Consider the following 25,575-nt stretch of genomic DNA (forward strand, 5'->3'; position numbering starts at 1 on the left):
AATGTCTTTTATTTTTTAAATCTAGATTCTGAGCTGGACGTGGTGGCGCATGCCTTTAATCTGAGCACTCAGGAGGCAGACACAGGCAGGTCACTGTGAGTTTGAGGCCATCCTGGTCTACAGAGTGAGTCGAGGACAGCCAAGAGACACAGAGAAACCCTGTCTTGAAAAACCAAAAGAAACAAAATCTAGATTCTGTATACAGAGAAAATATATAACATTTTGTCTCTCAGAATCTGGCTTATTTTACTTATCATAGTGATACTAACTTTATTGGTTTTTCTAAATTTGAAGTAATTTCATTTTTTGTGTTCAAATAACATTCCATTGTGTACATATGTCACATTTTCTCTCCCCACTCATCTGCTGATGGACTTTAGGACAGAGTCCATACATCTTGAGCATGTGTCACATTTTCTCTCCCCACCCATCTGCTGATGGACTTCAGGACAGAGTCCATACATTGTGTGTATGTGTCACATTTTCTCCTCCCACCCATCTGCTGATAGACTTCAGGACTGAGTCCATACATTGTGTGTATGTGTCACATTTTCTCCTCCCACCCATCTGCTGATAGACTTCAGGACTGAGTCCATCGCTTGGCCACCATAACTGTGGCTGTTATAGTGAATGTGGCTGTGATGGTATCTGTCTCATGATGACTTAGATTCTGGTTTATTTGGAATTTCTATTTTTTAGTTTTTCTCTCTGTCTTTTAGAATCTCCACATTGATTTTTGCATTTCTCTGATGGCTAGAGTGGTTGAACATTTTTTCCTCTTTTAACGTTGTTTCAGAATTGCCTGCATAATTCATTTGCCAATTTACTGACTGAATTATTTTGGCATTTTTTTGAGTTATTTGCATATCCTGGATATCAATCCCCTGCTACTTTGGTTGCTTCTTTTGCTGTGTCTTTTGCCCTCTAATTTCATACAATCCCATATGTCAATTCTTGTTATTATTTCCTGTGTTATTGCAGTCCTATTCACAAAGTCATTGTCCATGAATACATCTCTTGAACTGTTTCCCATAGCAGTTTCAAAGCTATAGGTTTCCCATTAAGTTATTAGATCTGTTCTGTACTGAATTTTGTGCAGGGATCTAGTTTCATTCTATATGTAGCTACCCGATTATCCAGAACCATTTGATGAAGAAGCCCTTTGTTCTCCAACATATATTTTTGGCATCTTTTGTCAAAATTCAGTTGACTATTGGGACTGAAGAGACATACCGTGGCCGGGAGCATATACTTCTTTTCTAAAGGACCCACATTTGGTTCTTAGCACCCATGTCAGACAGCTCACAATATCCTGTAACTCCAGCTCCAGATCAGATGCCTCTGGTCTCTGTGGACGCTTGTACTCACAATGCTTGTACCCACGCACAGACACACTTGCATACACATAATTAAATATAAAAAACTAAATAGGTAGGCTGTAGCTATATGGGCTTCTTCCTGAGTACTCAATGCTATTTTATTGGTCTATATATCTGGGCATATATATATGTATATATACATATATATCTGATATGCGTATGAATGTATGCTTGTATGTTTGTGGGAGCACAAGTATATTTAGGGGCGTGTGTGTGTGTGTGTGTGTAGGCATGAGGTTGTTACCAGGAATTTTCTTTGGGAAATTTTTCCATAGGGTTCTTAACCAAAGCCTATGGGTAGTCTCAATTGCCAGCATGCCTTTGTGATCTTGTCTGCCTATGAGGCTGGATTACAAGTGAGTTGCAATATCTACCTGCAAATTACTGGGTTTGGGGAATCTGAACTCTGGTCTTGACTATGTTACAAGTGCTTCAACTGTTAAGTCATCTTCTTAGCCCTGGGTATCTGTTCTTATTTACTACGGCTCTGCATTATAGTGTGAAATCAGATATCATATCCCATCATATCATATCATATCTCCAATGCTGCTCTGTTGGCTCAGGGTTGTTTGAGTGCTTGGGGTTTCTACTGATATTTAAATTTTTAGGACTCCCCTCCCCACATTCTGTGAAGAATGTCATTGGAATTCTGATGAAAAGTGCATTTACTGTATAGATCATTTTCAGTAACATGGACATTTTCTCAATTTGCCAATCAATGAACATGGGATGTCTTTCCACCTTTTAGTGTCTTCAATTTCTTTCTTCAGTGTTCCAAAGTTTTCACTGTGGAAGTCTTTCATTGTCCTAGCTAGGCTTATTCCTAGGGGTTGGGGCCGGTCTGTCTCTGTCTCTTTCTGTTAACCTATAAACGTTTTCCTTAGAAGTGCCCTTGTTGTATTCTAAAGGTCTAGAAAGTTATGTTTTCAATTTCACTTGATTTTAAGACTGCATTTCTTTAACAATCCATTGATCAGTCAGGAATATACTGTCCAGTTTCCTTGAGTCTGTATAGTTTAATCTTTTTATTTCAGTTTTATTCTATTAGATGAAGGAATAAGTGATTTTAATGTTTAAATTTGTTAAGATGTCATTATGACTTAGTATGTATACTATTTTGGAAAACATTCCTTGTAGAGCTGAGAAGAACATGTACTCTGCCATTGGATTGGGTATTCTATAGGTGTCTGCTACTTTCCTTTGCTCTGTGGTACAGTTTGCTTTTAAAGTTTCTGTTCTGAGTTTTGTCTGGATGACCTGTCTATTGATGAGAGTTGGGTATTGAAGCCACTATTATTATATGTAGATCCTTTTGTCTCTTTATGCCAAGGAGTGTTTTATGAAACTGTGCATCAGTCTTTGGTGTATATCTGTTTATAATTTCATCATGTCTTGTTATGGATTGTTCTCTTTATTCACACATACTGATTTCCTTTATCTCTTTGTCTGATTTTGGCTTGATGTCTCTTTGTCTCATATTCTTTCACCTTAAATCTTGGTGTATCCTTTCAATTAAAGGGTGAGTCTTGCAGACAGATAACAAACAGTTAGATCTTGTATTTAAAAAAATCATTTGTCTTTTTAAAATTTAAATTTATGTGCGTGCCGTGCGCTTGTAAATACCAAAGGAGGTCATAAGAGGGCACTGGATCCCCTGAATGGGTGCTAGGAATTGAATTCAGGCTCTTTGGGAGAGCAGCAAGGGCTCTTAACTGCTGAGCCATCTCTGTAGACCAGGGCTTTATATTTTAATGTAATAAATTAGTAGACATCTTTGAGTTGGAAAATTAAAACTATTTATGTTAGGATTGTTGCGGTGAACTTTAAAAAACTGTAGACAGTAATAAGCGATACTAATAACTTCCATAGACAAATGAGGTTTATAGAACAGCAAAATCCTCCTGACCTTGATAGCTTTTTATCAAAGAGCCAAACCTGTCCTTGAACTTGTGATCTACGTCAGCTTTCCTAGTGTTTGGATTATAGGCCTGCACCACTATACTCCATGTGACAGTGGATATTCCTTTGTTTTTTTAAATTTATGTGTATATGCATGCATATATGCGTATATATGCATGTGTGTATGTTACATGTGTTTGCAAGTGCCTTCAGAAGTCAGAAGAGACTGCTGGATCCTAAGAGTCGGTTTGAGGTGCTCAGTGTGGATGCTGGGAATCAAACTAAGGTCATTTGCAAAAGCAGCAAGTGCTGTTAACCGCTGAGCATCTCTCCAGCTTGACAGCGATTCTCCGTGAGCATTAGTGACTTTCCCATTACTTCAAAATACATTACCAAATAATAATAAAATTGCTGTAGTACTTCAGTTCTATAATTAAAATTACATTTATTTAGTGTGTGTGTGTGTGTGTGTGCCTGTGTGTGAATACACATGTGCATGCATGTCCTGATGTGCATGTGGAGGTAAGAGGACAAGCTGCAGGAGGTGATTCTCTCTCTCCACCATGTGGGTCCTGGAGTTTGAAATTAGGTTGTCAGACCAAGGAAAATACGTGCAGTAAACATCAAACCCCTACCCAGATCTAGCCAATGGACAGGACATTCTCCACAGTTGAGTAGAGAGTGGGGACTGACTTTCACATGAACTCTGGTGCCCCATATTTGACCAGGTCCCCTGGATGGAGAGGCCTGGTGGCACTCAGGGGAAGGATAGCAGGTTACCAAGAAGAGACTTGATACCCTATGAGCATATTCAGGGGAGGAGGTCCCCTCAGTCACAGTCATAGGGGAGGGAAATAAGGGGAAGTGGGAGGGAGGGAGGAATGGGAGGATAGAAGGGTTGGAATAACAATTGAGATATGAAGGAATTAATAAATAATAATAATAAAAAGAAATTAGGTTGTCAGAGTTGGCAGCATGTACCTTTATCTGCTGATCCATCTTACCAGCTAAACTTTTTAAAAAATGAATTTTTATATAGAAGAAAAATAATAGGAAGGACTAATAATTAGTAAATTGTGATTGCTTCTGAGGTAGTTATAATTAATAACATTATTTTTACCTATATTTTCTTAGTTTTTATAAAAGTTTAATTTTTATTTTATATTTATTTATTTGAGATAGGGGAGAGTGTGTGTGTGTGTATTGGTGTACCTTACCACACAATGTGAGGGATCACAAGACAAATTGTGGGAGCTGGTTCTCTCTCTACCATGTGTGTCCAGGGATTGGACTTGGTTATCAAGCTTGGTTGCAGGTCTTAATGCACCGAGTGCATTCTTGAGTGCACTTGAGTGCAGTTTTAATGCACTGAGCCATTTTGTGAGCCAAATTTCCATGTTTTTATACTGAACTCATAACTGAAAAAAGTTAAAAACTTATAATATGTGAAACTATTACATTGGCTATAACTTGTTAAGATTGGTGAAGATTTTTATGTACATGTCCTTCAATAAAGTAGAAATTCACTCTAGAGATACAAAATTCTTTTAAGTGGAACACTTTTTCTGTGTGTGGATTGTTGCTGTCATCTTTTGGTTCATTCAGGCTCAAATAAAATCAATGATTTGAAAAGGGCTTTTAATATTGTAGTTTCTATGGAACATTTATATTTCATCAAAAATGGATGCCCACAATAATAATCTTTGCTCTAGCATCATAGATCGTTTAATTTGTATGGTAAATCAGACCTATGGAGAAAGTAGTCTCTTTTAGTAGATAAAACGAAGCTACAAGAGCAGCTCATTTGTCTTTCTTTCTTTTTTTCTTTCTTTCTTCCTTCCTTCCTTCCTTTCTTTTTCAAGACAGGGTTTCTATGTGTTACAGAGCCATATATTAGTTTTCAGATCATCAGAGGCAATATTAAAGGCTGTAGGTTTACTCGTATGCCACAGATGCATATTGAGGTTGCTTTACTTTAATATCATCTTAATACTTTCTTTATAACACAAGTCTATTTTTATGGTTATGGATAGGGTTTAAAATGTTGACTTAAAGTTTTTCTGCCTGCTTCTTTTTTTTAAAAAAAATAATTCTATTTTGAGATTTACTGAATATAAAGTGCAAATACATCTCTGAAAACAATGAGGTTTGTGAGTCTGAAAGGAAAAGTAGTTACTTTTCTGAAGGAAATAGTGTTGGCAAAATGAGAACTTGAGCACAAGTATCATAGGGTTTTATTTTAAAGAACAGGCCTTACTTTTTAGAGCCAAGGCTGGCTTGGAATTTACTATGCAGTCTTTGAACCTATGGTGATCCTCTTGCCTCAGCCTCCTCAGAGGTGGAATTACAGGCATAAATAAAGGGTACTATTAAAAGTGAAATAAAACAAAAACCTAACAAAACCTTACCCTCCCACCCCCCCCCCCAAAAATACCCAACAAGTAGATACATATAGTTCTAAATCACTTTAAAATTCATCAGGATTCATAAAGACTTAAGATACAGGGTTGAAAGTAATAAAATTTAAATTAACAAATTCTTGGAAACTGGACCACCTTAGTTTTGCTACAGTCTGAACATGAGTTTCTGCATGGGACTCAGGTGGTGATGCTGATGTCAGGCTGGTGTTGTATGAACTCTGGCTGAGATGTACAGGATCAGTAACTCAGTGTTCCTTCCCCCAGGCCTTAACTACCCCAAATCTTACAAGACCAGAAGCACTGTTGTGTTTGTTTACGTTAAGACAAGGTCTTGCCATGTAGCCCCAGCTGGCTCCATCTCAGGACCTGCCTGCTGCAGCCACCTGAGTGCTAGAATTACAGGTAGGCAGCACCATCCCAGCTGTGGTATGTGATCTAGAGTTTTTATGTTTGACAGTACTTCTAGCTGTGAGATGTCATTAGACCTCCCACTTATACTTGCTTATCATCTTAGGTAAGGACTGTGTTCTGAAAGAATATTCTGGTTTGACTAGATATTGGTCCCATTGTAGAGGTGAAGAACCAGCCCCAGAGAAGGTAAGCAATTTGTCAGCTATGGAGACTGTTCAGATTATAAAGTAAGTGATGCTGATCACAGGCTGGTCACCTGAGAATCCAAAAGAATTTTGGTCATTTTTCTAGAAAAAGGAGAATTTTAAGATTCTTACCTGGTAGTGCAAAAATAATTTTTCTTACACCATCAATATCCAAAGTTGCAAATGTTGTTGGCAAGCTAGAAACAAAAAGAGTGCACTTATTTGTGATTGCTAAGTAATAAAAGAGATGACTTGAGTGCTCCACTTGTCTTGTTCAGTGGTTCACTTACCACATAAAAGCCTCTTCTGCTGACTTGCCTTTAACATCCCTACTCTCAAATCAACGGCTCTAGCACCATCTGTTTCAAGTACCCAAACTTCCCAGTTTTCTGTACCTTACATCTTTTCTTCTTGTCAGAGCCATAGTAACACACTCTAAATTCTGATGTTTCCAAATGTCCCATCCTTCTACTCAGTGTTTATGATATTTTTTGTTGGAGATTTAACACAGTCCTCTTACTATCAGAATATTACCTGTTAAAGTGTTTCTAAGTGTTTTTGTTCAAGGTGAATATCTCTGAACTTAATTATTTTTTAAAGATTTATTTTTACCTTCAGTGTACGAGTGCTTTATGGCATGTGTGCATGTGCACCATGTGCATGCAGTGTCTGAGGAGTCAGAGGAGTGCAGTGGGTCCCCTGGAACTGAAGCTACAGATGGCTGTGAGGGACCATGTAGGTGCTGGCAACTGAACCCGAGTCCCTGCAGGAGCAGCCAGTGCTCTTAACCACAATGGCATCTCTTCAGTCTTAAAAATAACACTTAGCAATATCCATATAAAAATCTTCCACCTTAACAAGATACTTTTGAATTATAGATAAATAAAATTCCATGGCTAGAACAAAGCTAAAGTAATCTTCTCAAGTTCTGACATAAGCTTCTTTGGGAAATATAAGAGGGGTATGTGGTATATAGTAGGCAGTTGATACACAGTGATTTTTTTTTCTATTTTCTATTGCCATGTAGAATTTCAGCTATAAAACTTATGTATGAAACAAACCCGAGTGATACAAACTTCTGAGGGAACATTAAAACTTCCAAAGATGCAAATTTTTTTTAATGCACTAAATTATGTTTCTTTGGGGCAATCTTTTACATGTTGATTTTTAATTTTTTAAACTTATTTACTGTGTGTGTGTGTGTGTGTGTGTGTGTGTGTGTGTGTGTGTGACAACTCAGATATAGAGGACTATGGGAGTCCATTCTCTCCTTTGCTCATACGGGTTCTGGGGATCAAAGCTGGGTCATGAAGCTTGGCAGCAAGGGCCTTCATCTGCTGACCCATCTTACTGGCTTCTTGGGTTGATCTTAAAAAACAGATCACCTAGCTGGGCAGTGGTAGTGCACACCTTTAATCTCGGCAGCCTGGTGGCAGAGGCAGGCAGATCTCTGAGTTTGAGAGCAGCCTGGTCTACAAAGTGAGTTCCAAGATAGCCAAGGCTACACAGAGAAACCCTGTCTTGAAAAACTAAAACCAACCAACCAAACAAAACCAGCCCACTCACTCATTACTGTTTACTACAGTATAGCAACAGTAACATTTTGGATGACTTATAGCTACATTATCTGTTATAATACAGTGATGTCAGATTCCAATCATAAGAATGATGCTGGGTTATTTTATAAAGTGTAACTTCAAGCTGCTATGTTCCTGTGCTTCTCACCTGTGTTCTTTGTAGAGTGATGTCATCAATCATGACAGGATCAGTTATTATTATCTACAAATATTTATCTATCACACTAATTATTTCATTTGAGTCTCACAGAAACAGCAAAAGATGACATTTGCCATAGTATAGTATGTGGTAGATGAGAAAACTGAAACTCAGAGATATTAAAAATTTGTCTCTAACATTTTGTAAAATTAAAGACATTGAACCAAGGTCATTTTAACTTTAAGGTTTGTGTTAGATAAAGTCAGCTTGGGATAGTCTATATTAGAGTTAGTACTTGGACCTTAGGACCTCGTTTTTTTCTTTTTCCTCCCTGATTCTTTGCTTTGTAGGCAACTTAGCAATGGTTATTATTGTTTGACAAAAAGAACATCTATACTTGCTATAAATGACCCGTGGCAGATCTGGTTAATGCTTTACTAAGTATCTTTTCATTTATATATTTAAGATGTGTGCACACGCACATGTGTAGGCCAGAGGTTCATGGTAAATGTCTTCTTCTATGTTCTCCATCTAGCTTTTGAGGCAGGCTTCCAATAACCGAACAGCTAGACTAGCTGTCAGCAAGGTGAACAAACCCCAGACATCCCCTGTCTCTGCTTCCCACCATCATTTGATGTGGTGCTGGGAATCTCAACCCAGGCCGCCATGCTTATGCGGCAAGCACTTCACTGACTGAGCCATCTCCCCAGTTGCTGGAGTATCTTCATCTTTAAAATCAAACACCACAATTATATTTGGAATATGCTGTATGTGGAAAGGACAAAGATAACTTATTTGATTTTCTGTTTCTTTTTGTTTCACCAGCAAGTAGAACAAATTACTTATAAGTTCTTCTTACATTTAGGTAAGTAAGTATACGATTCTGGCCAGTTAAAGGAAGACCACTTAAATTTCTAAGTTACTCTGTAGTAGCAAAGTAGCTCATGGATGGTATCAAGTATAAGGGCACTTACTTAAATTTTCTTTTATACTCTAAAGAGGTAATTTCTCCGAAGGAACTCAGTTAAAAAGAAAGATCATATTTACAACAGAAAATGCCATATTCTGGCATTACTATCACGAGTATCTTGTTGCTGGAAGTGTGTTAGCTCCGGAAAGTCGTTTTCTTAGAATTCAACACATACTGCTCATTCTGAAATCAGAATTAACAGCATTTTTGTACTGACCGAGGTCTCAAAGTGAATGTATTTTAGGGGAGAAGAAAAAGCATGAATAACTGAAGCACTTTTTAAGATGAGAGTGGTAAACAATGAACAAAGGACGACAGAAACCATGACTACCAGCTGTGTTTAACATCACAGATATCATGAGAGTAACTCTGCACAGCTGAAAACAAGTCACATCAGCTTCCATTCCCACAAAGGGAAAAAAACCAGATCTACATGTGAGAAGTACACTGACATGCTTTTGAGATGTCTTCTGCGCCCGAATCAAACCACAGCTATCCAGAAGGACAGGGTAAAAGCTCAGTATACCTCAATAGCACACACCATATGCACATTTAGTCACGTTGTGCCTGTGTTTGTACAGATGGCATGCGTGTGGACGTTAAGGACAACTGGAGGACTCAGTTCCTTCTCTTCCCTTCCACCATACAGGTTCTGCTGATTGGACCCTGGTCATCATCAGGCTTGCTGGCAAGTGCTTTTACCTACTGAGCCACCTTGCTAGCCAAAAATGTTATTTTAATTTTATTTTTTTAATTTTATTTTGTGGTTTTTGGAGACAAGGTTTCTTTGTGTTGCCCTGGCTGACCTGGAATTCACTCTAGACCCACGCTGGCCTCAAACTTTGAGATCCATCTGCCTCCGTCTCCCAAGCACTGGGATTAAAGGTGTGTGCTATCACCACATGGCCCAAAATGCTATTCTTAATAGAATGGTCCAAATCCCATAGTTTCAATAACAAAAAGTTTTTCCGCCAGTAGATATATTGGGGGCGCATTCAATAACCACATAGAGACAGCCAAGAATCCTATGAAGTTGAGGAAAACACCACAGGGTTAATAATTTTTAAAAAATTTTTTTACTTTATGCATATGAGTGTTTTGCTTGCATATATGTTTGCGCATCATGTGCACGCCGTGTGTCTGCAAAGGCCAGAAGAGGATGTTGGATTCTCCTGGAACTGGAGTTACAGATGGTTGTGAATTACCATGCAGGTATCGGGAACTGAACCCAGGTTGTTTGGAAGAACAGCTTGTATCCTTAATGGCTGAACCATTATTCTAGCTCCTTTAGGGATAATCTTAGCTTTGTGCTAAATGAGGCTAAATCATGAGAGTAAAGCCTGGTCCTTGTCCTAGAACTGAAACCAGTGCTAGAAAACCTTGGAGACATTAGGAGAGCATGCTGGTATTTGACTTACAACAAGTTAAGCTCCCACACTCCTCTTTCTTATGGTACTTATGAGCCCCTCTCAGAGTATAATCCTGAGTTAAAGCATCATTACTGTTTTCCATGACATCATGGGCATGTGCCAAAACACTTGGGGTCTGAACAGGTCCTCCGAGGTTTACTGAGTACCAGGATCAGGGATGGCAGCTTTATTTCCTGAAGACCTATGTGTTTCATTTTTACTACAGCAGGTCATTCTTTGAGGATTTACGATGATAGGATCTTTTCTCATGAGTTCTTTCTTGAGTATTATTAGTTTAAGGAAATGTGAAAAATCTTCCTGTATGGCTATTTTACTTTCTTCTGGGATAGAAGTATTTTTGTGAAGGAAAAAGCAACTGAGTCTGAATCTAAGTCTTTACAGATAGAGAAACACGTTCACTACAGCCCAAGGCGTCAATCCTTCTATCTACTAGACAGGAAAAGTGAGATAGTTTCTCTAACAAGTCAATGACAAAAACAAAAACCCAAACTAAAAAACACCAAGATAACCACCACCACTGCCACCCCTGGATCCCAAATCTAATAACAAAAGGTTTTTATTTCAAGGAGAAATAAATATTTAATGGATATTTAATCACTAGGACCAATCAATGGACTTTACTTGAATCCCAAATTAGAACAATTATTTAAAAAAGCATTTTCTCTTGACATTACATAATATGAAAATTATTTATTTTGTTAGATAAGACAATATTACATTAATGTAAGACAATACACTAATTCCTGTTCTTATGATTTATCAAAATGACATGCTGCCTAGAATGAGCTTTATAACAATCTAGTCCCCTCCCCCAAAGAAGTTAGAGAACTGGTGAAGCAAATAACGACCACATGCTGGCAGTTGCTGGCTTAAGTAATGGACAGATGTTTGGGTTCATTGTTTCTCTACTTTTCTATATATTTGAGAATTTTCATGCTAAACTATTTTAAGAAAGAATGAAGGTGTAGGAAGAAAGAGAGGGAAAGACACGAAGCATGCTAATTAAAAAGGAAACAAAGTTAGAAAATGTCTTTGTTTTGCTTTTACCAAAATCATCGATTCATAAAATGAAATCTTCAAACTGGAACTGCACAAATGAAAAGGATTCTAGTACTAAGATACTTTATTTATTAAAGTAAGTAACCCATAACAAAAATGTAAAAACCAAACATTTAAAACTTGACTAGTTAAAGCAATCCAAAATAACCTAATATATTATAAAAATTATTTTCATACCCTGGCTTCATAAAAACCCTGCCAAAATGGATCTGAGCATGAAGATCAATGTCCAGCACCTGCTTGAGATAGTCCTGCAAATATTAAAAACAGTTACTTTATTTTCAAACATTTAGTATCAGACTTTTAACATAGTAATGAAAATAAAATGGATTTATGATAGATAACAACATCTTTGCTATTTTATGCTTAACTCAACTATTCATCCCTCATTCATTCAATCACTCATTTAATAATTATTTTGGGGTGGCTTATGTACATATGTGGAGTATCATTTGAGGCTCAGGGAGATAGAACCCAAATAAAAGAGACAATTTCCGTGCTTTTCTAGGAAATATATTATAGAGCCAGAGGCGGTGCCATAATACCTGTAATCCCAGCATTTCGGAGGAGGAGGTAAGAGAATCACAAGTTCAAGGTCAGCCTGGGCTAGATAGTAACACTTGGTCTTAAAAAAAAAAAATAAGCACAAAGAAAAGTAAAGTCTCGTAGAGGAAGCCAGATAATAACTAGAATAACCACAGTAATGTTTTACTTGATGTTTTCTGTCTCTGGGATAAAATTTTGTGACCATGAAAGGCTATTAATAACAAAGAAGTCTTAAAAAGGTACACTTTGTGTGGCGAGATACACAGTGGTTACAATCGTGGTACAGCTGTTACGGGGTAACAAACTGCTCTCTGATTAGAAAGATTTAAGCTATGCCCCACGTGAGGAGCACATTCTTGGTACTGTAAGTCTGGTCGACAACCCATGGTTGGGGAGCTTACAGTGAACCTACTATTATCATTCTACTAAATGAACTTTGTATTAAACTGTCCTCTAACTTCATATTTCATAGATTAGTGCAACTATCAGGCCTCATTAGAGAAATTTCTTTATTCAGTGAACCTTGGTTACACAGAAACTCAAAACTGGTCAAAGTTCAGAAAAGATGTGTAAATGGAATGCTCAGCAACAGATGGACTACCTGCATCACACCCTTTTCCTAGGTCTACGGGCTATTGCAGAAATGGGGGTAGATAATTTTAAAGAGTCAGAGTCAGGAAAGAAAGAAGTGATGCAGTATCTTCTGCACATGACAGGATTGATGCACTCATGAACTCACAGCTGTTGTGGTAGCCTGCATAAGACCTGAACCCTTAAGATCAAGCCAATCTACAGCTTATCACAGAGTGGGGATGGATTCACGAGCCCACCCCTGACAAACTATGCACAACTAATGATTTCTGTGCGAGGCTGAGTCAGCTGCTGGTAGGTCAAGCAAGCTCCAGCAATGCCCTCATACCATCTCTTCAGGAGCAAGATCCTTTGAGACATGTCACAGCAACTCTCTTTCCATCTTCCCTCCTTTTTTCTTGGGGGGAAACAGGTTGGGTTTTTTTGTTTTTTGAGATGAGGTTTCTCTATGTAGCCCTGGCTGTCCTAGAACTTGCTCTGTAGATCATGCTGGCCTTGAATTCACACATATCCACCCGGCTCTGCTGCTCCAACTCACTTTCTAATACTTCAATATATTGGTTTTTAGGACAAAACTTTGATTTGTTATTAGTAAACATCGTATCGAAAAGTCTTGTATTTTCTTTCTTTTTTATAATAATAACACATTTTTATTGAAAATTAAAAATAATTCATATTACATCTCATTTTCTATCCCATCCCATGCATCCTCCCATTCCTCCCTCCCTCCCACTTTCATCCTAATCCCCCTTCTCTATGACTGTGGCTGTGGGGGACCTCCTCCCCCTCAATATGGTGCTAGGGTATCAAGTCTTTTCTTGGTAGTCCGCTATCCTTCCTCCGAGTGCCATTGGGCCTCCCCAACAAAGGGACATGGCCAAATATGGGGCACCAGAGATCCTGTGAAAGTCAGTCCCTAGTCTTGTATTTTCTATCATTCTTTAGCAATCCTGTCTCTTCAGTCAGTTTTTTACACTGACTAGACTAGGCATCTCTCTCCCTTATGTGCACTTTCAAAGGAATATTTTTTTCTGGATATAAGTTGTATTTTGTCAGTGCATTTTTTGTTTGTTTTTGTTTTTTTGGCAGTGCATTTTTTTAACCTTGGAAATACTATTTTTATTGTTTTCTGGGTCCTCTCATTTATGTTTAGACAATTTCTGTTAGTTATATTTCTTCTTTTGAGGTAAAGGGCCCTGATAGGATTGCTCATTGCTACTGTTTTTCACTGGTTTTCCATGTGTGGTTTCTTTGCAGTTATGCTACTTTGGATTAACACAGCTCCTGGGAAGCTCTGATTTGTTTTTTACAGTTTTGAGAACTCTTTGTAAGGGCTGGGGAGATGCTGTGCAATCCCGAGGAACTGACTTTGTATTTCCAGCACCCACCCAGCCAGCCAGGCTCAGTGGCAGATACTTCTAATTCTAGCTCTGAGAATGCAGGGACAGGCAGATCCTTCCTGGTCAGTGAATCTAGTTAAACTGGTAAGTTCAGTTCAGTGAGATACCTTATCCAAAAAACAAGCAAGCAAGCAAACAAACAAATAAACAAGATAAGAGTGCAAGTGTGTGCACAAACGCAAACACATGCACATGCAAACCCACGTGGACAGACATACCTCTACCAATATCTCTAAAATATGGCTTTTGCTCATTTTCTCCTTTTGAACTTTATTTATATATGGTAAGATGCTTTATCATATTTGTTTCATCCTCTTCCAAATTTTCTATTGTTTTTCTAAACTCTTATGGATTTCAATTTATAAAGTTCTCATTTTTTGTTATTTTCCTCAAATATGTAACAGCTTTAAGAGATTTATGTGAGAAATATAAATATCAGTGTCACTTCTAGGACAATTTCATAAGAATTTCTTCTCTCAATTTTAAGTCATTTTGGTAGAAAGCTCTGGATAATGCTACATTTCTACAGAAAAGAGCTATTAGATTTGTTCTTTTTTAGCGACCAGTTGAGATAATTTCAAATTATTCTGCTTATCCAGGGACTGAAATAGTTTTATACTGGATTTCAGTTCCTCTAAAGCCTGACTTTTTGTCCTGACAAAGAGTGCTGCCCTAATTCAAGAGTTTAAACTGAAACCTTGAGATATTTTCTAGACACCCTTCTCAGTGGAAAACTGAATTCTCTCTTTCTCTTTCTCCCCCTCGGTCCCTCTGCCTCCCCTCCCCTCCTCTCCCCCCTCCCCCCCCCACCTCTCTCCCCAGAGTCTCACCATGCAGCCCTGGCTTTTACAGAGCTTGAAATATAGACTAGACTGGCCTCAAACTTCCCAAATGCTGGGTTAAAAGTGTGCACCACCATGCCCAGCTAAACCTTAGGTTCTTAAGAATTATGGAAAAAAAAAAAGGTTATTTCATCAGCTTCTCAGTTACTCTTTTAGGCTTGGCTTCTTGATCTTTTTTCTCATACCTCCTGCCCCAACAACACCCTGGGGATTTGTGATTTTTTTTTTTTTTGAGAAAAGGTCTTGTTATCTATATGCAGCCCAGTTGGCTTTGAATTGGCTCTATTCTTCCATTGTGTGTGTTCTGAGGCTCAAACTGGGACATTAGGCTTGGAAGCATTCTTACATGTTGAGTCATCTCATTGGCCCCTTTCCACTTGTTTTTTTCTTTTCTTTTGTGTGTGACATATTCAATTATTAGGCATAAAAACTTAATTGAATTTATACGTCACCCACACACAGGAAACTTCTATTTAAACTTCAACAATGAGGGAAGCAATATAAACTCAAAGTATTAAAACTTAGATGTTTATCAATTCTCTGTGAGTTTATAGTATTTCCCTTTTGTTTTCTCCTAACAAGACATTTGGAAAATACATCCATTTTCTTTCATGTGGCAATTCTTTGATCATATTCTGTTACAGTCTTCAATTGCTTTAATGTATTGATTCATTTGTTTTGTAATTGACAGGTATTCAGTGTGATTTTTAGCTTTTGTCTAAGAATAGTATTTCTACTAATATTTTATACATTTTATCTTTCATTTTATAGACATAAACTTTTGCAGACTTACATTTAAGATATGCATTTTAAAAGTTTATTTATGTATTCATTTTATATCTCAATTGTAGGCTCCTCCCTCTTCTCCTTATCATCCTCCCCTACTGCCCCCCAAAGTGGAGTCTCCCTACCCACATACCCCCCAGCACATCAATTCACATCATGACTGAGTGCATCCTCTTCCTTTCTGACATGGTGAGGCAGCTCTGACAAGGGGATGCGCTCAAATAGCAGGCCACAGAGTACAGGTCAGAGACAGTCCCTGCTCCCCTTCCTAGGGGACCCACATGGGACCTGAGCTGCCCATCAGCTACATCTGTGGGGGGGGGCTAGGTACAGTCCATGCATGGTCCTTGGTTGGTACTTCAGTCTCCACAAAGCCCCTCTGGACCCTGGTTAGTTGGCTTTGTTGGTCTTCCTGTGGAGCTCCTGTCCCCTCCAGGTCCTTCTATCCTTCCCTCTACTTTTCTGTAAGACTCGCTATGCTTTTCCCAGAGTCTGGCTATGAGTTTCAACATTTGTTTTGTATCCTATGTCGGGGGAGCCTCACATAGGATAGTTTTGCTAGGTTCTTGCCTGAAAGCATGGCAGAGTACTGTCAATAGTCTCAGGGGTTGGTTCTGTCCCATTGGGAGGGTCTCAGGTTGGGCCAGGCATAGGTTGGACATTTCCTCAATCCCTGCTCTATCTTTGCACCTGCACATCTTGTAGGCAGGGTGAATTTTGGGTCTAAAGTTTTTGTGGGTGGGTTGGTGTTCCCCTCCTTTCACTAGGAGTTCTGTGTAGTCCTCTTCAGTCTCTATAACCTCTGCTACTAGATGTCTCAGCTAGAGTCACTCCCATAGCCTCTCAGAAGCCTACCCTGTCTTAGGTCTCCAGAAATGGCTTCTCTTCTCTCTGCAGACCTTCTCTGTCTTCTTGCCCTGGCTCCACCCTCGTTTCTCCCCACACTCCCTCTCCCACCATGTCTCCTCTCTTCCACTTCTTCCGATATCCATTCTATTTCCCCTTCTGATTGAGATTTAAGCATCCTCCCATGGGTCCTCCTTGCTTTTTACCTTCTTTGGGTCTGTGAATTGTAGCATGTTTACCCTGTACTATATGTCTAAAATCCATTTATAAGTGAATATATAACATGTGTGTCTTTCTGGGTTGGGGTTACCTCACTCAGGACTATCTTTTATAGTTACATACATTTCATGATTTTCTTGTTTTTAATGTCTGAGCATTATTCCACTGTGTAATTTTACCAGTTTCTATATTCATTCTTTGGTTGAGGAACATCTACGTTGTTTCTAGATTCTGTCTATTATGAATAAAGCTACTATGAACATAGTTGAGCAAATGCCCTTGTGGTATGGTAGAGCATCTAGTGAGTATATGTTCAGGAGTGGTACAGCTGGATCTTGAGGTAGAGCTATTAACCCTTTCCTTCTATATATAATTTGAAATAATAGTGTTAGGTTGACATTCCTTTTCTTCTATGGTTTTTGGAAGCAAAAATTCTGTTCTCAAAAGGTTTTAGACTAAACCAAAGTTGGGAATGGAAATGTAAGTGTTTTCTGTTGACGTTGCTGAATTTGTTCTCAGAGACAACAAAATTCATAGACCAGGATCAGGTAGTAAGTTTCAGCCACTTCATGGCTGAAGTGGGCAGGGTCCAAGATCATTCATTCACACACACACATGCACACACATGTGTGTATATGTGTCTGTGTGTGTGTAACACATGTATATATTATATATATTCTTTTCTCCTACAAAATTTGAAATTTAAAACCAGGCACGGTAGCACATGTGTATTTCACTCTAGAACTAGAAGCAGGAGGACCAGAAATTCAAGGTTTTCCTTAGCTATGCAACAAGTATAAGGCAGCCTGGGCTACATGAAACCTTGCCTCAAAACAAAGAAAATATGAATTTTTATGAAAATGTTATGATAATAGTATTACTATAATTTTTTCAATTTATAAGTCATTACTATGAGATATAAGAAACTTTAGGAAGTTTTAGGAAGGGATAGACTGGCAAAACATCTCTAAAATATTTTTGAGATAAAGCATGTTATAGCAAGGAATATTTTAACTTTAATAGCATTATTCAATGGGGTCCAATAAGCATAAGCTAACATTTTATTAAGACATACAAACTTAGTGATACTCAATGCTCGATCTGAGATTTATATAGGATTATGATATATACTGTGTACAAAATACTTAGACATATAAAATTATATATATGTACATATTTTTCAATGCAATTATAATTTATGAGTTCCATGAAGAAGGCAAAAGGAACCCCATCCTTTGGCTCTTCTTGTTTGGAGGGGAGGCTGGGGAATTTTGGTGAGGTTGAGAATATATGGTGCATGAGATGGTTGCCTCTGTGAGGTCGTGTTCGAGTTGAAGAAAGATGGATCTTTATCTTATGCATAAATGTAACATATAAAGGAAGTCCTAAAGTAAAAGTAAATGAAAACAAATGTCTCCAAGGAAAGAGCAAAAAGTGTTCTGCAACCTTTGGTATTTCCAGGCTGCTCCTTATGTAAGCACCCTGACTAATTTCATGGCATCTTTTTAGAAAGATCAGCACTTTCTGAAGCCTTTACACTACTGGCTTTCTACTTAGTGTTAACTGTCAACTTGACTCAGCCTAGGATTACCTGAAGAGGAGTCTCAGTTGTCTTTATCAGGCTGGTCTGTGGGCATTTCTGTGAGGGAGGCTCTTAATTATCAACTGATATAGGAGGTCCTATGCACAAGGTGGTACTATTCTCCTGATAGGTGGTCCTGGCTAGATAAGGAGGCCAGCTAAACGTGAGCCTGCAAGCAGTGTGCCCTCCTCACTGCCCCGAATGATGGACCTGCAGGTGTAAGCCAATACATTATTTTCTTCTCTACGTTGCTTTGGGTCAGAATGTTCTATTATAGAAGCAGGAATCAAAAACCTACCAAACCAATAGTGGACCAAAGGCAAAAACATAAAGTGACTAAATCTCATGAGTTCTATTTTTCCATACCTTTTCCCCCATGGATACACCTCCTGATGTGATGATGACATCAGCACGGCTGATACCCTCATTCAAGGCATTGAGTAAGTCATCTGGGCTGCAATAATAAAGACAAACATGTTAACGCACAAAGGAAATATACAGTGCTAAGTGAAAACTACTTTATGAATCCTCTGAGTTTACATTATCATGAGCATAATAATGTGGTCTGTGTGAAGTGGAAATCAAATGGGTCTGTACAATTAAGAGTGTAAGGAAAAAGGACTTTGTGAAATGCTGAAGTAGTGGCTACTGGCTTTTCACAGGGCCTCTTGTTCAAATAACTAAGTATAGAGAGGAGACAAATGGGGTGCTGTGGGATGTCTTATGTATTTCGGTTTGCCCACAAATATCCCATGCTCTTAGAATTCCTGGGTACATAAATGTAGTTAGTCACCCTAGGCGTTCACTAAATCACAATAAGGCCCTTTAGAGAAAGTCAGACGATGTGGTTCAGCCTTGTTACACTAGTGTTCAGGAAACTGAAGCAGGAGGGTCACTGCAAGTCTGAGGCCAACTCAGGCTGCACAGTGAGATCCTGTCTCAAAAAACAAACAAACGACAAATGAACAAAGAATCTTTAAAGAGTAACTTGGAGCCTTGAAAAATGGGCTGGATTCTGACAGGCAGAAAGGAATGGGAAAGGGCTTCATAAGTAAAAGGAACTGTGCTGGCGAGAGCCTTGGAGGAGCTACTAAGCCTGTGGTGTTACCAGATCAGATGGACCAAGGCCTGGTTAGAGCGAAGGACTAGGCGGAAGTGACGAGGTTAATAAGACGATGTTGGAGGCTCCCTCAAGCTTAAAAACATGGAGTCTATCAAATAGGAAGTGGCAGGGGGAAGCCCAAGGACTATACAGAGCCAATAGAAGCTCACTTGGAAAAAGAAAGGATAGAAAAAAAGTATGATCTATTGTGCAAGAGTTAAGGGACAGGATGAACACTGGAGATTGAGGAGGCGCATACTCCTTTTAGCAAAGAAGGCAAGGAAGTATACCAGTCCTTCATGGTACCTATCCAAGATCTACGGAGAAGAGGCACTTTATGTTTAGCTCACTTTCCTGAGAACCTATTACTTGTGGAAGAAGGCAGTGTTTACCTTCTGTTTGTCTTTCATGATGACCTGGCAGAGGCATCTAAAAAGAAGGTCAACTTGGCTTCTGATTTTCTAGGTTTGGCTTAGTCCTTCTATAGACTACACTGTGTTTTTTTCTCCCAAGTTCCATCAGATAATGCTATAACCTCCACAAACTTCCTTCTTTGCTTAGAGTCATTTGAGTAAAAAATTGTTGACTATAATTATCTTGTACTTACTGAATGTGTTTCCTAAATCTCCCATGTGTGTAAAGCTATCCAGTCATCTAAACGAACTACTTGATGAGGGAGGGGGCAGAAATGATAGTGATGCCAGATGGATTGAGACTGCCTGAGCTTAAATCATGGTGCTGCTGCTACTTGCTAAATGTTAAACCTTAGACAAGTTGCTAAACCTCTTTTGCCTCAGATTTCCGTCTGTAAAGTAAGGATAATAGACCTGTTACCATGTTGAATGTATAAAAACACTACGAATAGTAACCAGAACTTCTATATATCTAGGAAAGGTTAGTTGTCATTTATCCTTAACTTTGGCAAAGCACAATTTTAGGATGCCAGGAATTATTTCTTCTCTTCTTCTCCTCCTCCTCCTCCTCCTCCTCTTCCTCCTCCTCCTCTTCTTCTCTTTCTCCTTATTCTTCTTTTTAAGTTTGGAGGCAGTCTTAGGTTGAGATTTAAATGCATTCGTAGAATACACATGAAAGGTCCAAATGGTGAGGCAAATAATTTTCCTTCTTGAATCACTGGGATTGTTCTGGATCTCAGAAGCAGCCTCTCAAGGAAGATGGATGAAAATAAAAACTTGCAAAGTGCCTCTATAGGAGCCATTTTCAGTTATTCAGGTAGATGTACAAAAGTACTCATGTGTTTCCTGATGTCAGAATCCACAGTAAAACCAAACCAAACCAAACAAACAAAAACCCACTGTAAGATGGATTTTAAAGTTAAACTGTTTGGGAAAGCATAAAAGAAGGATTGTGTTGAACTAAGTATTTTAAATAGATCTCATGAGTCTTTATCATTTTCATTTAGGGGAAAGGACAGCAAATTCTTCTGTTATGTAGTAGAAATAACAGCACTGTGTAGAATGTAGTTCAGGTTAATATCAACAAAGCACAATTTGGTGCTGATACAAGAAAACATTTGTTAATTTTACCAATCTTATGTCATTTATAACATGCTATAACATGTTATAACATTTATAACATTTATAACATTTATAACTGTACAGGATTTTGAAAAGTGTTTTGAAACAAAGCCATATGATTATATGATCATGGGACTACTCTTTGTAGGTGGGCAGTCTTGGCTAGCTGATGGTTATATTGATTTCCCTCTTATTTCTTTCATATTATTCTGGAAACCTTTTTCACATTTTGTTTAAAAAAACAAAAACAAAAAATCCTGTGTAATCACCTAATCACCAATTGTCCACATGAAAAATTTGTTTGCAGAAGTAAATTACACGAGATTTTATCCCAAATTCTTACTTTAAAAATGCTTATTTTTTACTTTGTAGCTAGTAGATTAAAAAAACAGTTGCATCATCTCAGTTTGGAAACGTTATCTTGTCTAGCATCACAGCTGGGCCCACCATCTGGGTCCTGTTCTTGCCCATCTTCCTGTTTCCCATCTCTGATTACTTGCTGTAGCACACACTTTGGGTGATCAAAGATGATGGCTTAATAGATGCAGGTATGGCAACAGCTAGAGAAGTTATAGCTTCATTTAGTTGCCTATTAGACTGAATTGGCATTATGCACTTTTATAGAAAAAGAAAGAGATATCCAGAGAGGCAAAGCAGTGTTAAAGTGAGACAGAGGAGTAAGTGGCAGCTTTTGTTGGAACTACGGTTTCTAGAAGTTCATTAAGTGTTTGTTCCACCCCTGCCCAAGGAGATAACTATATGGGTTTAATTTCTGAAAGACATATGATCCATAATAAAAAGAAGAATCTCATGAGATTGGATCTTGTGTAAAACCATAAAAACAGAGTAAAGGTTTGTCTGGGGGTGACTATGAAAAACTATAGGTATGGATTTTTTAGTATAGCTCTGGGAAATGAACCAGTATGATTCTGAATCCTAAAATCTGATGGAAACTAATATTCTGATTAGACTAAACATGTGGACTTGTTTACAAGCCATGAATTTACTATCCTTTAGGAGACATTTTAAATTATAAAACATTTTCATCTTAAGTTTAACAAATGTCAATATTTTCCTGTATTTTATCTGCTTCATAGTTCTTTCACCAGACTTTTTAAAAGTTTACTTTGTGTCTGCTTATGTATCCCTAACTGCTCTTGTACTCACTATGTAGCCTGGATCAACCCTGAACTCTCTACCACCAGTACTGAAACTACAGGCATTAACTACCATACCCAGTTGACTCAACAACAACAACAACAACAACAACAACAACAACAACAACAACAACATTTTTCTTTCTATTTGTGTGTGTGTGTGTGTATGTGTGTGTGCGTGAGTGTGTATATAAGCATGTGACATGGGCCACACATGAAGGTTAAAGAATAACTTGCAAGTTAGTTGGCTCTTTCCACCATGAAAGTTTTGAAGATACAATGTGGTTTGTCAGGCTTGGTGGCAGGTGCCCTTATCTGCTGTGCCAGCTGACTTATCCTTGAATTTCTAACTTTTAACAGGTAAAAACTGAGTTCCTTTTTAAGATTAAGATGTTGATTTAAATAATAAGAGGTAAATGCCATTAAAATAATAGAGATTATAGTAGAAAAAACCCGATTTTCTTAGTTTGTTAAACAGAAACCAACATATATTAACTTTTTCAAAAATCAGATAGTAAAACTGCAAAACATAATTTGACCTGTTATTAAGATATAATTCCTGCGGCTCAGCAGTTAAGAGCACTGTTTGCTCTTCCAGGTCCTGAGTTTGATTACCAGCAAGCACATGGTGGCTCACAACCATTTTGATGCCCTCTTCTGGCATGCAGGTGTACATGCAGATAGAGCACTCATACATGTAAAATATATAAATATTTAAAAAGTCATAATTCCCTATAATCAACCGAAACTTGAGACATAAAATTAATGACAGCAATGATCATGTTTTAGAAGAACAAAATAGTTCTACACCTATGAGTTAATTTCAAAATGGTGTTAGGTAGGCAGGACAGGAGAGGGTACTAAGACTGACAGACACAGGGAGATAGTCAAGGTCATGTTGAAGTGATGATAGTATTCACACTGTGAAAGACACATCATTCTTCATAGTATACCTTCAAGTGAAAGCTGTCCTTGCTCATGTCAGTGCATAACTCTTATCTGATATGACAAATATGGAAGGGTTAAGTGTGGCGGCTTATGCTTGTAATCCCAGCACATGGGAGGCTGAGGCAGGAGGATTGTGCTCAGGTACTCTGACCTAGAGTGAGAATCCTGTCCATCTTCCACTCCAGTCTCCAAATACTGATGAAGGGAAAAATTGTACTTAAAACATGGGAAACATTTTCTCACTATTGCCACTATAGGAACTGTTGTATTAAGCACACTAATTTTCCAATTATACACTAGAAGTTTCTCTTTTCTGGAAAAGACATAAATTTAAAGGAATAGCATTTAAATTTCATGAACAACTATATTTTAATTAAATTTGTATGACAATTTCTTACCCTTTAAAGAATAAATCTAACTATTCATTTTGATTTGCCCACTTTCCACTCAGTAATTTCTCTTAAATTACTGGTATGTATCTGCTGTTCTTTTGGAGTACCATGTTACATGAAAACATTCCAAAAGAGCTACTTTACATTTTATATAAGACTGTATGTACCAGACAACTGAAATTAGAGCCATTAACTGAAGGCCTGAGTACCTTATAGTCTAGATTCCACTTTTATCTCTATTCCTCATTACTCAGATAAACTGAAAAATTGTGTATGTGTGTTCCTAATTCACTTTATCTGTAAAACGAGGACAATGACCTCAGTCCTTTCTGCCATTCACTTTTCATACACTCTGGTTCTAAGCACGTGAGGCTAGCTGGGGCCTCAAGTCCAGGAACAAAATGTATTAATTTAAAATCTACCCAGGTATCTACTTAAAATGTTAAGACTTTCCTATCTCAGAAGGCTGGGGACACCCATCCTTTATAGCTAAATAGTCCAGGAAGCACCGAAGTCTTTCAATACGGATGACTGGTGCAGCTTGCCACTGGTGCCAGTGCAAGTGTTCAGGTTTCTGTGCTTTATCACTCGTGATCCTCTTTTCTCCTATCAACTCCATGTCTATCAGTTCTAAATTGCTCTAGAAATTTCTTGAGTCATGAGTGTAAAGAGGACCCTTAGAAGGCAAAAGAAAATACCAAGGACAGTAATACCAAATATAATAAGTCACAAAATAGGTAGCAGGTGGGTAAGACAGAGGAGACTGGGAGACTAGACAGTGTCAGCGGAAATAAAAATAATGGTGACAATACAAAAAACATGAATTGATATTCCATTACAACAATAAAAAGCTATTCTAAAACAACATGGCTGGGAAGTACAGTTCAGTAGTAGGGCAATTGCCTCTTATGTCCAAGGCAAAGCACCGTATAAAAAAGCAAAAATCCTCCCAAACCAAGCTGACAAAACCCCAAATGAAATAACCAGATTAACGGCATATGCCTATAATCTCACACTAGAGAGGCTAAAATGGGACCATTGAGACATCTGGACCACCCTGAGCTATATAGTGAATTTTGAGCGAGTATTGGCAATACAGTGTGATTTTCCAAAACAACAATTGCACAAACAAAACATGATTTTTAAAGTTTTAAATTTAGAGATGATGATTAGAACACTCTTTGTTAAAGACTTAGTTTGTGACTTAAAAGATTAACCGGTAGAACTACTGTAAATGTCCAAAATTAACCTTCCCAAGAACCAAGTAACTTCTTGGAGTGCTTGAAATTATAGTTCTTGGAAAATAACAACGCCTCACGGGAAAGTATGATGGCCCATAGGTTTGTTCTTATAAACCACTGCAATATATGGCTAGAGGCCATTCTCGACTGGGGAACTCCAGGGATTGGTCCTGACCAATGTCCATTTCTTGGTCAGTATTAAATATCTAGTATTTAATAAAGCTTGCTTCAAATTTGGCCCAAAATGGTGGAATTGATTTTGTGATGCGAATATCAGGATTAATATATGGAGGCCCAAGTGAAATAACTCCACTCCAAATTTGCTCTTCACTCTGGGATGTTAGAGGTGACCTCCTCAGGGGTTGTGCACTTTGAGATGGCTGACCCAGGTGACGCCAAGGTCCCTAGGAAATGCTTTCTACACTGAGGACTCCGCCACACTCGGAGAAAAACAGCAATCATTTTTTAGCTAGCTTCCTGTTGGTTTCTGGATTCTGGGGTACCCTATCTGGGGACAAAGAGTGTTTGGATACAGAGTGCTCCCCGCCAATCCTTTGTCTAGAGCACAGAGAAGTGTCCAATAGCCCACTGGTTATTGTTAGTTGAGTTTGTATTCCTGGGGACCCGGTTTGTGTTCAGAGAGGCCTGACACCTTGCGGCCAACAGAATTCTAAAGACTAGGGAAAATAGGTATTCTATGAGAATTAGGAGCCAAAGCTGAGGCTGTGGATAGGCCCAACATGGATTTGGGGAGCCAGAAAAGATTTGGAATGGTCCTGCTTTTGATGGGTTCCTAGCATCTGGGTTGTACAAGAGGGAATTGTTAAATGTCATCGTTTCATTGTGGTTTTGTGTCTTGTCTTATATCTGGTCTTTTTATGTATATGGAAGCCCAAAGGCAGGCTCATGTAAGGCAGGT

General features: G+C 38.3%; 1 protein-coding gene across 18 annotated transcripts in view; it reads right to left on the bottom strand.

Moving 5' to 3' along the window:
- The window catches only part of GPHN (gephyrin), a 391,499-nt gene that overhangs the window by 6,916 nt on the left and 359,008 nt on the right, over positions 1-25,575 (bottom strand). For all 18 annotated transcript variants that reach the window (XM_084792850.1, XM_084792848.1, XM_084792845.1 and 15 more), the window contains 3 exons: positions 18,648-18,735; positions 11,647-11,720; positions 6,427-6,491 (listed from right to left, as the gene is read on the bottom strand). In XM_084792850.1, the coding sequence (XP_084648976.1) occupies positions 6,427-6,491; positions 11,647-11,720; positions 18,648-18,735 (227 nt within the window). The remainder of the gene's footprint in view (positions 1-6,426; positions 6,492-11,646; positions 11,721-18,647; positions 18,736-25,575) is intronic.

Source organism: Acomys minous (genome assembly GCF_964271855.1).
Source record: "Acomys minous genome assembly, chromosome: 8".
Taxonomy (NCBI): Eukaryota; Metazoa; Chordata; class Mammalia; order Rodentia; family Muridae; genus Acomys; species Acomys minous.